Consider the following 13,588-nt stretch of genomic DNA (forward strand, 5'->3'; position numbering starts at 1 on the left):
TCTACAAAACAGTGGAATACTTACATCCATAATATACATCTATGACATTTCATATTTTGGCTTTCTTCTTAATTTAGATATTTCTTTCACCAGAAAAACTATTAACAAAATCAAAAATTTGAGCCGGGAACCTGTAGTTGAGTTGACACATATATATATATACATTGGGTTGAAATATTCATTTAATATGCAGAGAGCTGGTAGTTACGTAATTAACATGGGCTTGGTACTCAACTTGACACTGGTAGTATACGTAATCAACCTTATCTACTCTTATCGTTTCTGATACGTGTAACCGTTCCTTCTTTCCCTTCCTCAAAGGAATTGACCAGATCACTGTGACCTACAGCCCACACCCATAAAATCCTCAGTCTTCGTCAGAGAATACGAGAGCACATCTAACTTACGAAGTAAGTAACTCCCATCAGTTTCTGTTATCAACTAGCCACTTTGTATTTGTCTGACAGAACATAGGACTAGTTTAAACCAGATCTTACCCATAGATCCTCATATAATGTCATGTGATTTCCTTGTTTATGCTTTGTTATGCTTGTATTTATGCTTGTTTATGCTTAATTTTTCTCGTAATGAAAATAGCCACAGAAGCTGACATGGCGTCAAACAAACAGTTCTAGTTTACTGAAGCAGAGCATCAGTCATCTGTTATTGTTTATTTTTAGCGCAAATATGAACACTCATGAATCGGAGGTGTATACGGTGGCGCCGGAGATGCCAGCAATGTTTGACGGCATGAAGTTGGCGGCGGTGGCCACCGTTCTCTACGTCATTGTTCGGTGTCTAAACTTGAAAAGTCCCACGGCTCCGCCGGACCTCACTTACCAGGATACAGCACTTAACCTCTTCCTGCTCAAGTCCTGTCCTATTCTGACCAAAGAGTGAGTGCAACACTTTAGATGATCATTTCACTGCACTTACTGCACTACTGAGTAAACCACATCTGAGAATAGCTTCGAGGCTGTTCCTGAAGCTGTGCTGCTTTTAGCACATGGTTGCTAAGGCTAATGCATGCATATTTTCTGAAGGATCATGTGACACTGAAGACTGGAGGAATGATGCGGAAAATTCAGCTTTGTCATCATAGGAATAAATTATATTTTAAAATATATTGAAATAGAAAACAGTTCATTTCTAGTTTAAGCATTATTAAACCTTGGTAATGCCATGTCTGTTTTGGACCGGCATCAAAATAAAACCAGTGTTCTTTGAATTGCTTCATGCCGAGTTCACATTGCACGATTTTAGCCCGATTTTTCACTTGCCGACAGGTTTTGCGAAATCGCAGACAAATGCCGAAATCGGAGGCAAATCGGTGCTCGTTCACGCGAGTGACAATCACGCAGTGTGAATTATCAAAGACGCGATCTGAGGGAATCACCGACACGTCGCCGACTTTTCGCCGATGATTTCTGACTGAAAACTACATCGGCGATGACATACAGCCAATGAGAGACCAAGATACAGGGCAGAGGGAAGTTCGGGGAGGAGTTATAGACATATATCAGTATTTTAATAGATAGGCCTATATGAACAATTATATCATACAGACACAAGCACAAACATTTGCTTGACCAGCCACAACATCAGCATAACAGTTACTGCAAAATTATTTACCTCCAACTTTCTTTGCAGAACACCCAATCCCTGTTCCCTGCATCTCCCTCCTGCATAATCTAGTCAAGTCAAGTCAAGTCACCTTTATTTGTATAGCGCTTTTAACAATACAGATTGTGTCAAAGCAACTGAACAGCATTAATTAGGAAAATAGTGTGTCAATAATGCAAAGTGACAATAGTAAACACTCATTTTTCAGTTAAAGACAGTTCATCATTGAATTCAGTGATGTCAACATCCAGCTCAGTTTAAATAGTATCTTTGCAATCATGTCAACGATATCGCTGGAAATGAAGTGTCCCCAACTAAGCAAGCCAGAGGCGACAGCGGCAAGGATCCAAAACTCCATCGGTGACAGAATGGAGAAAAAACCTTGGGAGAAACCAGGCTCAGTCGGGGGGCCAGTTCTCCTCTGACCAGACGAACCAGCAGTACGGAAAATCGATTTAAGACGTAATAAAACAGACGATAATCTGTTTTTCTTTTTCTCCTTGTAGCTGGAAATCAGCTCTCCGACAATTTGCGGGCTATATATATATATTTTTAATAATTCCAGTCTCGCTGGAGAACTCCGGTCTGACGCAAGCGGGTTCTCGTGTTATTTCCTTATCACTTCTCACGTGTGTTTTGTTGTGAAACGTAGTTTGCGGACTAGACAGAGCTGTCTGCGATTCTTCCTATTGTAAAGTCATGCAGTGTGTAACCTCCTGTCGCCGACCCATCGTGCAATGTGAACACAGCAGCGACTGACTGCTACCTCAGATAGTCGTGCAGTGTGAAGACCACGGTGACCCGACGACTTTGAAAATCGTTCAGTGTGAACTCGGCATTAGGCTACCATGTAAAAGCCATGCTATATCAATATTGTAATCAATACCACGGTTTGTATCAAAGAACTAAGTTTTATTTATAGGATACATTAATATTTTGAGTTAGCTTTCATTTTTTATATCTTCAGTTTTAGTAATTTTGTTTTGTATTTTTGTAATTTTGTCATCAACACTTTCTTATTTCAGTTTTATTATTATTTTTAATACTTAAACTGTAGCATTTCTTTATTTTCAACCAGTTTAAGTTTTTTAAATGTAAGTTTTTCATCTAATATTAATATTTCACTTTATTTCCGCTTTATTTCAATTAGCAAAACACTTTTTAATAGTTTTAGTCAACAACACTGCACTGTACAACATTACGTCCCCTTGGAATTATAAGGTTCTATCTGACATTTTTGTCAAAATTGAGTTATTCACATTCTTATTCTGTGACAACTTATTTACATTATTTAATGTTGTGTATATTTTGGGACTTTTTATTTAAAAAAGCAAAAAGGTTCTATCTACACAGTCGAATGGAATGCAAAAACTTTGAAGCTCAGTATCTCAAAACTACTCGGAATGCAGATAAAACCTTATAATTCCAAGGGGACGATTACTTTTTTAAAGGTCAACAGTCTTCAAAATCACCAAACGTACAGGTGTAACCACCTAAACTATAATGCAAAGTAGGGAAGAGAGAGAGCAACATTGTTCCTCAAAATGATTAATGTTGCATGAGTTCAGTTATTGTTCAGCTACAGTTAAGACACTTCTAAAAGAAGTTTGTATGTGTCAGAATTCACACTTTCTGGTAAAGTTCCATTACCACAGCACAGCGTTTACCATCGCTCTCAAACACAAAGTTTAAGCGTTAAAACACAATAAGGTAATTTTATAGATGAAAATAACCGTACAGTCTGTTTGCTGCAGTGTCCTCCTATAAATGTAAAATACATGCCAATTAGTTCAGTGGTATTTTGAATGCTTTCGTGATGGTTATTATACTGTTTACACTTGAGGCCAAGACAAAGCGTGCCTTTCCAATAATGTCTGCAGAAATGTTTCTGTACCTGCACTGCCATTGTATAGTGTGTAATACATGTAACTGGCTAATTTATCAAGCCATTGTTATTCTTGGTTTCAGTTCCACGTGATGGTTAACATTCATTCACGATCTGCAATTAAAATAAGAAACATGTCATCTGGAAGCTGTTCTGCATCTCATATGTCTATTGCACAGTGCGGGTGGGTGTTTTTTGTAATTCAAAGTGACTCCCGGCTGCTTATGTAATCATTATTTTCCAGTATATCTACTACACTAGGTGCCAAGAGATCAATCGACAAAACTCAGCCCATTGTCCGTACTTATCCTTATCTCCTCGGTGGCACAATTAACTTTTCCAATGTTTGTTTTGGTGGAGGATTTTCCAGCAAAACGCCTTTTACGAAAACAACCGCTTTAGAGCGTTCAGAGTTTGAAGATCTAGAGGTTATTTTGTCAAGCATTGCTAATAGTCGCTCGTGCCTGTGATGTTGCATTTTTTTCTAGTCGGTTCTGTCGTTCGTTAAGTAACGCTTCAACATTGTCAACATTCCAGAGATGCACCTGGTTATTTGAAGCAAGTTTGCATTGTGTTGATGTTTGTGTTGCTTAATTGATCTGCTCTAGGGTTTTCTGAACTCGGCTCACCTCAAATGACTTGTTTTTTTCAGGTAAAGCTCTCTGTGCTGATCCTTTCCTCGTCTTATTTGACCGTGTCATTGTGAGCAGATTAAACTAGCCCGGCTTTCATTGCTTGCGTCTCATAACCGATATTTTAGGGATGATCACATATAATAGTCAGTGGTTATGTAGCTACGCTTGAGGCTATATCGTGAGAGCATGTTATGTAATACTTCAGGAGGTGTGTAATAGATCCCAGTGACAGTGAGAAGGGTAAGACGATGTGGAAGGTGTTCAGTGGACTTTGTTTACTGCTGTTATTAGGCTCACTAGCGTTGTTTAAGTGGTCTGGATGCCTTTAGTTAGCAGAGCAAAGGCGGGCCAAGTTAATTCGGCAATTGCCAGTGAAAAAGAATGTTATGGAATGTTACAGCTCAAAATAGTGATGTTCTGAGAAGTTACGTCAAAACAAAGTTGCATCTCCGAACAGTAATATTCTAGAATTTCAACGTCTCAAAACAGCGAGAAGTCTCAATATTCCAGGAAGTTTCATCTTCAAACAGTGATATTCTAGAATTTTGCCTCGTACTGATATTGTGCAAAGTTGTGTCTCGAGTGATGATACTTCAGAAAGGTATAAATCTAACTGCGATATTCTAGAAAGTTGTGTCTTCACACAGTGGTGTTGTAGTATGTTGCTACTCAAAATAGTGAAAGCAACGTAGGGAAAGAGTTTTTTTGTCACTAGGTGATTCAAGGAAATACGCTTAACATTTGATCTGTTGTTAAAAAAAATCACAGATTAAAGAACACTGCCAGAAGCATATTCTGTTTAATATTAAATAATCAAGATGATGTTTCTAACTTGAAAGGTAATAATTTGCCTTAAAAATGCTTCTCATAACTTAACAGATTTTTATCCTTGAATGAGCGTATGTAGAAGGACAGAAATTATCCATAATAAAATGTGTGTAAAGTGACTCAAGGTACCCAAATAAGATGCATGTTAATCTGTGTCCTTTTTAGAATATGTAAATGAACGTAATATTAGTTAATATCGATGTGTTGCCATCTGTTTGTTTTTTATGCTTTTGATTTTACACTCACCAAGGCTGCATTTATTTGATCAAAATTAGTCAAATTTGTAGCATTGTGAAATATTAATTAACATTTTAAAATTACATTTTAAAATGTTTTCTGTTTCAATATATTTTCAAATCTAATTTATTCCTGTGATGCAAAGCTGAATTTTCAGCATCATTACTCCAGTCTTCAGTGTCACATGATCCTTCAGAAATCATTCTAATATGCTGATTTGCTGCTCATGAAATATTTCTTACTATCAGTGTTGAAAACAGCTGTGCTGATTAAAGATTTTATGGAAACTGTGATAGATTTTTTTCCCCAGGATCTTCTGTTTTTGGGCCTCTGATGTTTTTATCACAGTAACTGTATAATTTCTTTATTATTCTGTAATACAGCTGGTAAAAAGGCTTTGCACTGTTTAACTTAATTCCTGCCCACACAAGTACAATATTTATTACCACTTCATGAACATATTTCACCAAAAGTTATGCTTTTACAGATCTATTCAGTTCATTCCTATGAGTCTAAGCAACCCACAAGCTTAGCGAAGGGTCAGTGTGTAATTGGTTAAAGCCTAATTGGTAGGTGGGGCTATTACATAACAGCAGCGTGCACCTGTGTGATGATGCATGGAGTCAGCAGTAATGTGACCCGTCCCAGTGCCCAGGCCTAGAGACAAACCTGGGGAACTGCAAAAATGTGGGCCACTACACTAATGGTTCATAATCATCAGAAAAATATGCACACTCTGTATGTTTTTTATTTTGATGAAATATGAACCTAGAAACATTATCATAACTAAAATTTAAGCTAAAAATGTTGATTTTGTTAATATTTTTTCTCAAGAAAAACAGACATAAATAGTGACAAAAGCCAACATAGTAAATGCCATGGATGAATATTTACAGAGTAATCCACTGTTTTGTAGGAGGTCAAAATGGCAATTGGAGATTTGGAGCCAAATTAGAGGAGGGGTCAATAAATTTAGAAAGATGGCAGCATCATTATTTTATTTTTTTACAGAGATTGGTATATTTATTAGTAAAATCTGTTGACTTTAGCAACCTTTGTTGCATTATATGCCAATGGTGACAATTTAAAAATGTAAAAAAAGCATTCCTCTCCCAAATTTTGCACATCTGTAACTCAAGAAGTATCGAAGACATCTTAATACAATATTATATTCTGGTTCTTAACAAACTTTTCTTCTGGTATCTTAATTTTTAAGGCCCTATATGGTTAATTTCCAAAGATATGGGGATCTTAGTGTTGTAAACGAGTAAATTTCCAATTAAAAATGATCAAAATCAAAGCAATGACCCTATTGCATCTGTTTATGTTTTTGAACAATTCTCATCTGAGCCGACTATTGGCTACTTCAGTATTTTCAAATGGGTCTTTTTGAAGTTATTTTTTTAGTGCAAACCATGTCAGCAAATCATGTATCATTGTATAAATCTGAGATTGTGTTTCATATTCTAGGTACATTCCTCCTCTACTATGGGGTAAAAGTGGTCATCTGCAGACGGCCCTCTATGGAAAGTTGGGTCGGGTCAGTTCACCACACCCGTTCGGCTTGCGCAAATATCTGCCCATGCAGGACGGAGCCACGGCAACTTTTGACCTCTTTGAACCCCTGGGGGGTCATCAGTCCGGAGGTTAGTGCCACGTAGTTGGGTTTATTTAGTCTGAGCTGGACCGTAACACTACACTCCTATGTGGAAACCTGATAAATGAGAGTCTGACATTTAAATGACATATAAATAGTTTGCTTCATCATCATTCTGAAGAAGAGGTATTATTTACAGCAATGCTTATCTATGTGAAATGCCATTCAGCTTTTATGTAATGTGACCTTTTTATGGAAGCTTATTTCCACCAGAGAATAAACATATAATAAAGATAATTGCGACTTTTTATTTTGCAATTCTTTATTCTCGTAATTCTGAGTTTATATCTATCAATTCTGCCTTTTTATCTATCTATCTATCTATCTATCTATCTATCTATCTATCTATCTATCTATCTGTCTGTCTGTCTGTCTGTCTGTCTGTATTAATTAAACTGTTTATATTATATATTATTTTTTTATAACATTTATATATAAACTCACAAATACCTTTTTTATTTTCTTATTCCATGGAGGAAATAAAAAAACTGAATCATGTAAAGTCAGAATTCTGAGAAAAAAGTGAATTGTGAGAGAAACTTGTGAGCAAAAATCTGAAATTGAAAAAAATATATATATATATATTTCATAAATTGAAGATAAAAAGATGCAATTACCTTTTTTAATTCTGTGGCAGAAACAAGCTTCCATACCATTTTGGGTAAAACAGAATTTTACATTTTAATAAAGAGATTTAAAGTAAGATGGCACATTTAAATTTCAGTTGTTAATGGCAATTAAGACATTTTAATAATTTAGAATAACATGAATGTTTTTAAGAGCCGATTTTGAGATAAACATAGCACAGAAAATAAATGAATAAAGTAATATACAATATATTTCTTGTAAAATAAATACATCTGTATTATTGCAATTTCAATGCATTGGAAAGTGAATTTTTGCAGCTATGTTGTTATTCAATGTATTTTGCATTTGTTTGCTCTGAGCCAATATTGTGACACATTATCTGGAAAAGAAAAGATCAAAAAAAAAAGTTTTTCATCATTATTGTTGATGATAATAAATGTTTCTCGAGCAGCAAATCAGCGTATTAGAATGATTTTTGAAGGATCGTGTGACACTGAAGACTGGAGGAATGATGCTGAAAATTCAGCTTTAAGAAATCAATTACATTTTAACATGTATTCAAATATAAAACAGTTCTTTTAGTAATAATTTTTCACAATATGACTGTTTTTGGTGAAATAAATGCCACCTTGGTGAGCAGAAGAAACTGCTTTCAAAAACATTTTAAAAAATCCTTCTGATCCCAAACATTTGAATGGAAGTGTAGAATTGCAGATTAGCACAAAGTTATAATGCTTGAAATTTAGGATGCTGATATCAGTAATTTATCGACTTTTTCAATACATTCCCCCATCAGTGCTGCACAGACTAATGGCTTACATAAACATTTGTAGGCCTAACCGTTTGTAGACTTCTTCCAAAAAATAAAAACAACTTACTGACCTCGATTATTTTAATGGTTTAAGTAAAAAGTCAGTCTGGTTAGTTTAACTAGCACCAAATAGTCACCAAGTCATGTTCACCTGAAGAGGTAACTATAGCAACAGTAGGCCACTCTAGTGAGCTCTATGTAATAAGCATTCAATATCAGTTGGTATATAGGCTAGACCTAAGCCAAAGCACTTTCGTTATATATTAGTTTATTATACAGTAGATAAGCTTTTGAGATATATAAATCTGATTAGATTTATATGGTAGAACCAAAAAAAGTGATTGCATACTTTGCACACTGGCTGTAAAGATTTACATTTACATTTAGCAGACGCCTTTATCCAAAGCGACTTACAAAAGATGTCAGTTTTGACATGTCACCTCTAAACATGGAACAAACTCACATCTCGCATCGCTGTCAGTGAATAAGCATGTGATGTGGGTTTCAGTGCAGAAGCAGCTCTGGAATGCGGTGGATGTGTTTGGGCTTCAGTAAATTTAAAGCCACACCTTTGTTGTCTGTGCTGTCTCTGCTGGGGTTTTCTGCAGCAGTTCGGCACACTTGGCACTGGCGTCAGCGTGTTGCCGAACAGTCGAGCTCTGCCTTCAGACAGGATTACTGAATCTATAAAACCTAAATCTCGGCTAAATCTGCTCTGCCTGATTATCTGACAGATTATTATATTCAAGATCCCTTTTAATGCACCTTATGAATTTAGCTGGAATTGATATTAAAGGGCTCATGCATATTATACTTTTTATATTTTAACATATTAATTTTTCTACTTAAAAGGTTGACTTTTTTCATTAATTTAGTTTTTTATGCCCATTTTCTCTCTGCCCCTGAAAACTTTTCTGCAATACATAACTATATATATGTGTGTGTGTGTATATATATATATATATATATATATATAATGCTGTATAGAAGTTTTCAGAGGCAGAGAGATTGAAAAATGGTCAGGAACAGCTTAATAATGAATTAAAAAAATTAATTTGAAGTGGAACAATTAATTATATATATATATATATATATTATAATATGTGCAGTTATGAATATTATATGCAAGAACCTCTTAATATAATTTTATTTATTTAATAAAATGATGTATAATTTTTTTTTCTGAATAAATGTTAAAATATTGTTCAATAAGTATACTGTCATCCATGTGTGTATACATTTTTATTATAAAAGATTGAAATCTCTTAATAAAGTAATGGACTGAAATAAATAAATTACTATTTTTAATTAATTAAGATACTAGAATGCATAAACTGGTACGTGATTGCATGGAGCTGCATGGCTGGAGTTTGTTCAGATTTCTAAACTTAAGTATGAGCAATAGTGAAAGTGTTGCTTGCCTTAAACACACCACCTAATAGTACTTTTTTTCCATTTTAAACCTTTTTTTTTTTGCTGTATTTTTCTTGTAGTCTTTTCTGACGGCTTCTCCTACCACTTCAGCACGCCTTCAGCCTATTTCCACACTGATCTTTAATTAGACAATGACCTCGTATGCCAAAAACACCCATAATTCCTCCAGAGACCCAAATAGATGTGCACAAGCATGCATGTGACCTTCATGAGATCTCTTGTTTGTTTAAACATACTATTTATATAAATCATAATGTATCGAGTCATAATGCAAAAAATGTGTGTCGTGTGTCATAATGCAAACTATGACACACTCTGACTGTTCGACTCTTAATGGTCAACACTGGGGGAGTATTAAAACTGTTTTAGTTGCTCAGTGGCAGTGTGTCAGGAGGTCAGCATCTCGTGTGCGGTGGAAACCTGAATGTTTTTTATGTTAGTGTGACAGGGCTCAGTATTGTTGCAAAGATTTACAAGCATGACTTCTTCAAAGGAAGTGTAGCAATCTGATCAATAGACCAAGGTTTGGCAATTCCTCCGAATTGGACTTTATAACTCTCAATTGCAAGTTTATATCTCACAATCCTCCGAATTGGACTTTATAATTTCTTCAAAGGAAGTGTAGCAATCTGATCAATAGACCAAGGTTTGGCAGTATGACGATACATATTTTGCAATAGTAAAAATGGTAGATTTGCTGTAGTTCTCAAGATATATTTGCACCGCTATCAGTGAGCAGATCAATAAGAGCAACAGTAAACAAGTAATTAATTTTCCCCTTCAGCCCTGATAGTTGCTGGCTGAATGCAGTGTTATTTTAGTGTTCTTTTTAAACTATTGTAGTTTTTATGCTATTATCTTTTTTTATGAATTTTGTTTGTAATTTTGTTATGTGCTTTGACGTTTTTGTATTTTAGAATTTTTTTATGTAACTTTTTATTTTTATTTCAGTTTTTTTGTTTTAGTTCAGTTAGTAATTTTAATGCTTTAACTTAAATTTAGGCAAAATGTATTTCAAAATCGTTTTTCTTTTTTCCCAGCTTTATTTCAGATAACAAAAAATAAATAGTTTTAATAACAAACACTAGCTGTGACTGTGTTGGCAATTGTGAGTTATAAAGTCAGAATTTTGAAATACAAACTTGCAATTCTGAGAAAAAAGTCAGTCTTTTTTTCCCCTCCGAATTGAACTTTATAACTCTCAATTGCAAGTTTATATCTCACAATCCTCCGAATTGGACTTTATAACTCTCAATTGCAAGTTTATATCTCACAATCCTCAGAATTGGACTTTATAACTCTCAATTGCAAGTTTATATCTCACAATCCTCAGAATTGCGAGTTCATATCTTGCAGTTCTGAAAAAAAAATCTGAATTGTAAGAGGAAAAGTTGCAATTACATTTTCGCGCTTCTATAACGTGTATTTGAATTTTGCAATTAGTCACTTGTGTTACAATTCTGACATTTCGGTTCATTTTCACCTTCCAGAAAAGAAAGAAAACGTGATCTTCGCTCTGACGCTGCACGGTGGACACCTGGGTTTCTTCGAGGGTGCTGTGCTGTTCCCTCAGCCCCTCACCTGGATGGACAAGGTCATCGTGGGCTACGCCAATGCCATCTGCCAGTGGGAGAAACAGAAACCACCGTGCCAAAGTCAAGGCGCCCATTCCAGCGAAACCAAATGCCAAGACAGTAAATCCTAACCGAGCCTGTCTCTGTTTCTCCTCCACCGTGACATTTTCACCACGCACTCGAGGGGTCGGACCACCATCTTCAAGCATTCACTGTCAGTGGGAATATTTGTTTATCTTTTTTATCACGGTTTATCACCAACATGAATCGTAACGACTTTCCAAGGGAGAAAACAATGCCACTCGATGACCAAAAAACAATCAAGTAACCTGTGTAGCGAGGGCGGCGTTTTAGATTTACTGTAGTTTGTAGTTAAGATAAAATCAGTATCTTGCTGTCTAATAAGAACACTGAAAACTGAAAGTTTATCACTGCTAAACAGGATCTAGCAGAACTGGGTGAATCTCACAAAAATCCAAAAGGGTGGAAAAAATTTTATTTTTGGAAAATATTGAAAGCTAATATTTTGCATAAACAAAAAGAAGCCTATTTTTGAGACGATTAAAATATTCAGCATATTCAGCATAAATGTAAGCACATTTTCCCCCTTTTCTTTTCTTGTTTTGGGTAATTTCAGTTGTTTGTTGGGGTGATTTTTCTTCTTTTTTTTTCAGTGGTGCGTCTCATACTTTTACTGTGTTGCACAAACAAAATATTTATTTGTAATACAATAATCTAAATCACCATTAATGAAAGGCAGTGCAACAAATAATACCGTGTTTATAGTTGAATATAATTTTACATTACAGGGAATGAAATTATTTTATTTTAAGATAATGAGAATTGCATGTCACAATGCAAAACATTAAATGGTCCTTAAAATAAGGAACATTTCTTTTAGCTAAAAGAACTCCTTTCATTGGTTTTTGGATTGAAATATAATCTAGACATGTTCTTGACCAGTTTTGTGAGATTCCCCCATCCGGCTTATTAAACCGGCACACAAACTTTACTGTACATAACACACGAGTTAATGGGAAGTGAGTGTTATGCAGGCACTGTGTGCTTATAGATATGACCGGCACGCTGTTTGAGTGCATACTATTATTATTTAATATTAAGCAACTGTCTTCAGTTCTTGGTCTGGTAACCATTTAAACACAGGCTAGCGTTCATGTCACTCTTATTTTAAAACTAACTAGACCTTTTCAAGTGTACCATAGTGTGACAGGAGAAACTTTATTAATTATGAAGCCTTGTCGGTTGAATCCAAGTCACATTCCTAGTCCATCAGTTCTTGTTTAGCACTTTTATATGACGTTTGAACTCGATGATCCTTTGTGATTACCAAAACGTGTTGACTGTCCTCACTTGCGGACCGTCCCACAAGCACTACGACCCAGTTTTAGATGACAAATCCCGTTCGGTTGAAGTTGTGCTCCTGTGGAGAACAGCACACGCTGTTGCTGCAGTATTGACTGGTGTTTGTGGAGAACCGTTGAAGTCGGTAGATCTAGATTGTGTAACGTGTTGATTTTGGGACCCAGTGGGAGACACCAGTGCGTTTCATGGAGCACGTCTCTGAAAACTGGTTACTGAAAGGGATTTGTGCTGTTGTATCGTTTTAGGGTTTTTCCGTTATCTTGTTCATTTCGTTTCGCTGTTTTGTGAAATTACTTGATGAATCGATGTGTTGCTTTACACTCGGAATCAAGACTGTCTGAAATGGAACTGATCTTCTTCTTGTGACCCATTAGAATAATCAAATGCAGAGGGGAAAATATATTAGATATAAGTTTACATTTGAAGGGAACATCCAAAGTGTTATTTCCAAAGGACTCTAAAAACCTTCAACACAGCAGTTTAGTGCGGTTAGACTTGATTTGTTTCGGGGAAGCCGTCGTAAGCCATCAGCCACAAATTGGCTAAGTAATATTTCACTGCACAATTAAAAAATAATAATAATAATAATAGCTTTTTGTTTTAAGAAAATTATACATATTTTTAAGACTTTAAAGGATTTTTTTTATTATTTTATTGTATTATTTTCATGACAATTAAGCACATTTTTCTTCCCACTTTGTAGTTCTCAATATCTCTCCAATTATTTCTCATTATTGTAACATTTTCTAACATTAAATTTTTTTTCATAAAAGTAATATTCATCATAATGTTTTTTTATTTGTGTTGAAAGATTACTTTGCCATATATATATATATATATATATATATATATATATATACACAGTGGGGCAAAAAAGTATTTAGTCAGCCACCAATTGTGCAAGTTCTCCCACTTAAAAAGATGAAAAGATGA

General features: G+C 35.2%; 1 protein-coding gene across 1 annotated transcript; it reads left to right on the forward strand.

Moving 5' to 3' along the window:
* The first annotated feature begins 218 nt into the window (after positions 1–218).
* LOC107594748 (abhydrolase domain-containing protein 2-A-like) lies at positions 219–11,403 on the forward strand. The gene is made up of 4 exons (XM_016284922.1): positions 219–410; positions 681–896; positions 6,679–6,854; positions 11,189–11,403. Exons 2-4 carry the CDS (start codon positions 688–690, stop codon positions 11,401–11,403), a joined length of 600 nt encoding a protein of 199 aa, XP_016140408.1. The 5' UTR covers positions 219–410; positions 681–687.
* The last annotated feature ends 2,185 nt before the right edge of the window (positions 11,404–13,588 follow it).

The sequence above is a fragment of the Sinocyclocheilus grahami genome, unplaced genomic scaffold, assembly GCF_001515645.1.
Source record: "Sinocyclocheilus grahami isolate Dianchi unplaced genomic scaffold, SAMN03320097.WGS_v1.1 scaffold190.1, whole genome shotgun sequence".
Classification (NCBI taxonomy): Eukaryota; Metazoa; Chordata; class Actinopteri; order Cypriniformes; family Cyprinidae; genus Sinocyclocheilus; species Sinocyclocheilus grahami.

Excerpts from the sequence above, each read along its gene's own strand:
- LOC107594748 (XM_016284922.1), top strand. The coding sequence starts at position 688 with ATGAACACTCATGAATCGGAGGTGTATACGGTGGCGCCGGAGATGCCA. Across the intron at positions 897-6,678 it reads TGTCCTATTCTGACCAAAGA|GTACATTCCTCCTCTACTAT; the intron begins GTGAGTGCAACA and ends TTCATATTCTAG. Across the intron at positions 6,855-11,188 it reads GGGGGGTCATCAGTCCGGAG|AAAAGAAAGAAAACGTGATC; the intron begins GTTAGTGCCACG and ends TTCACCTTCCAG.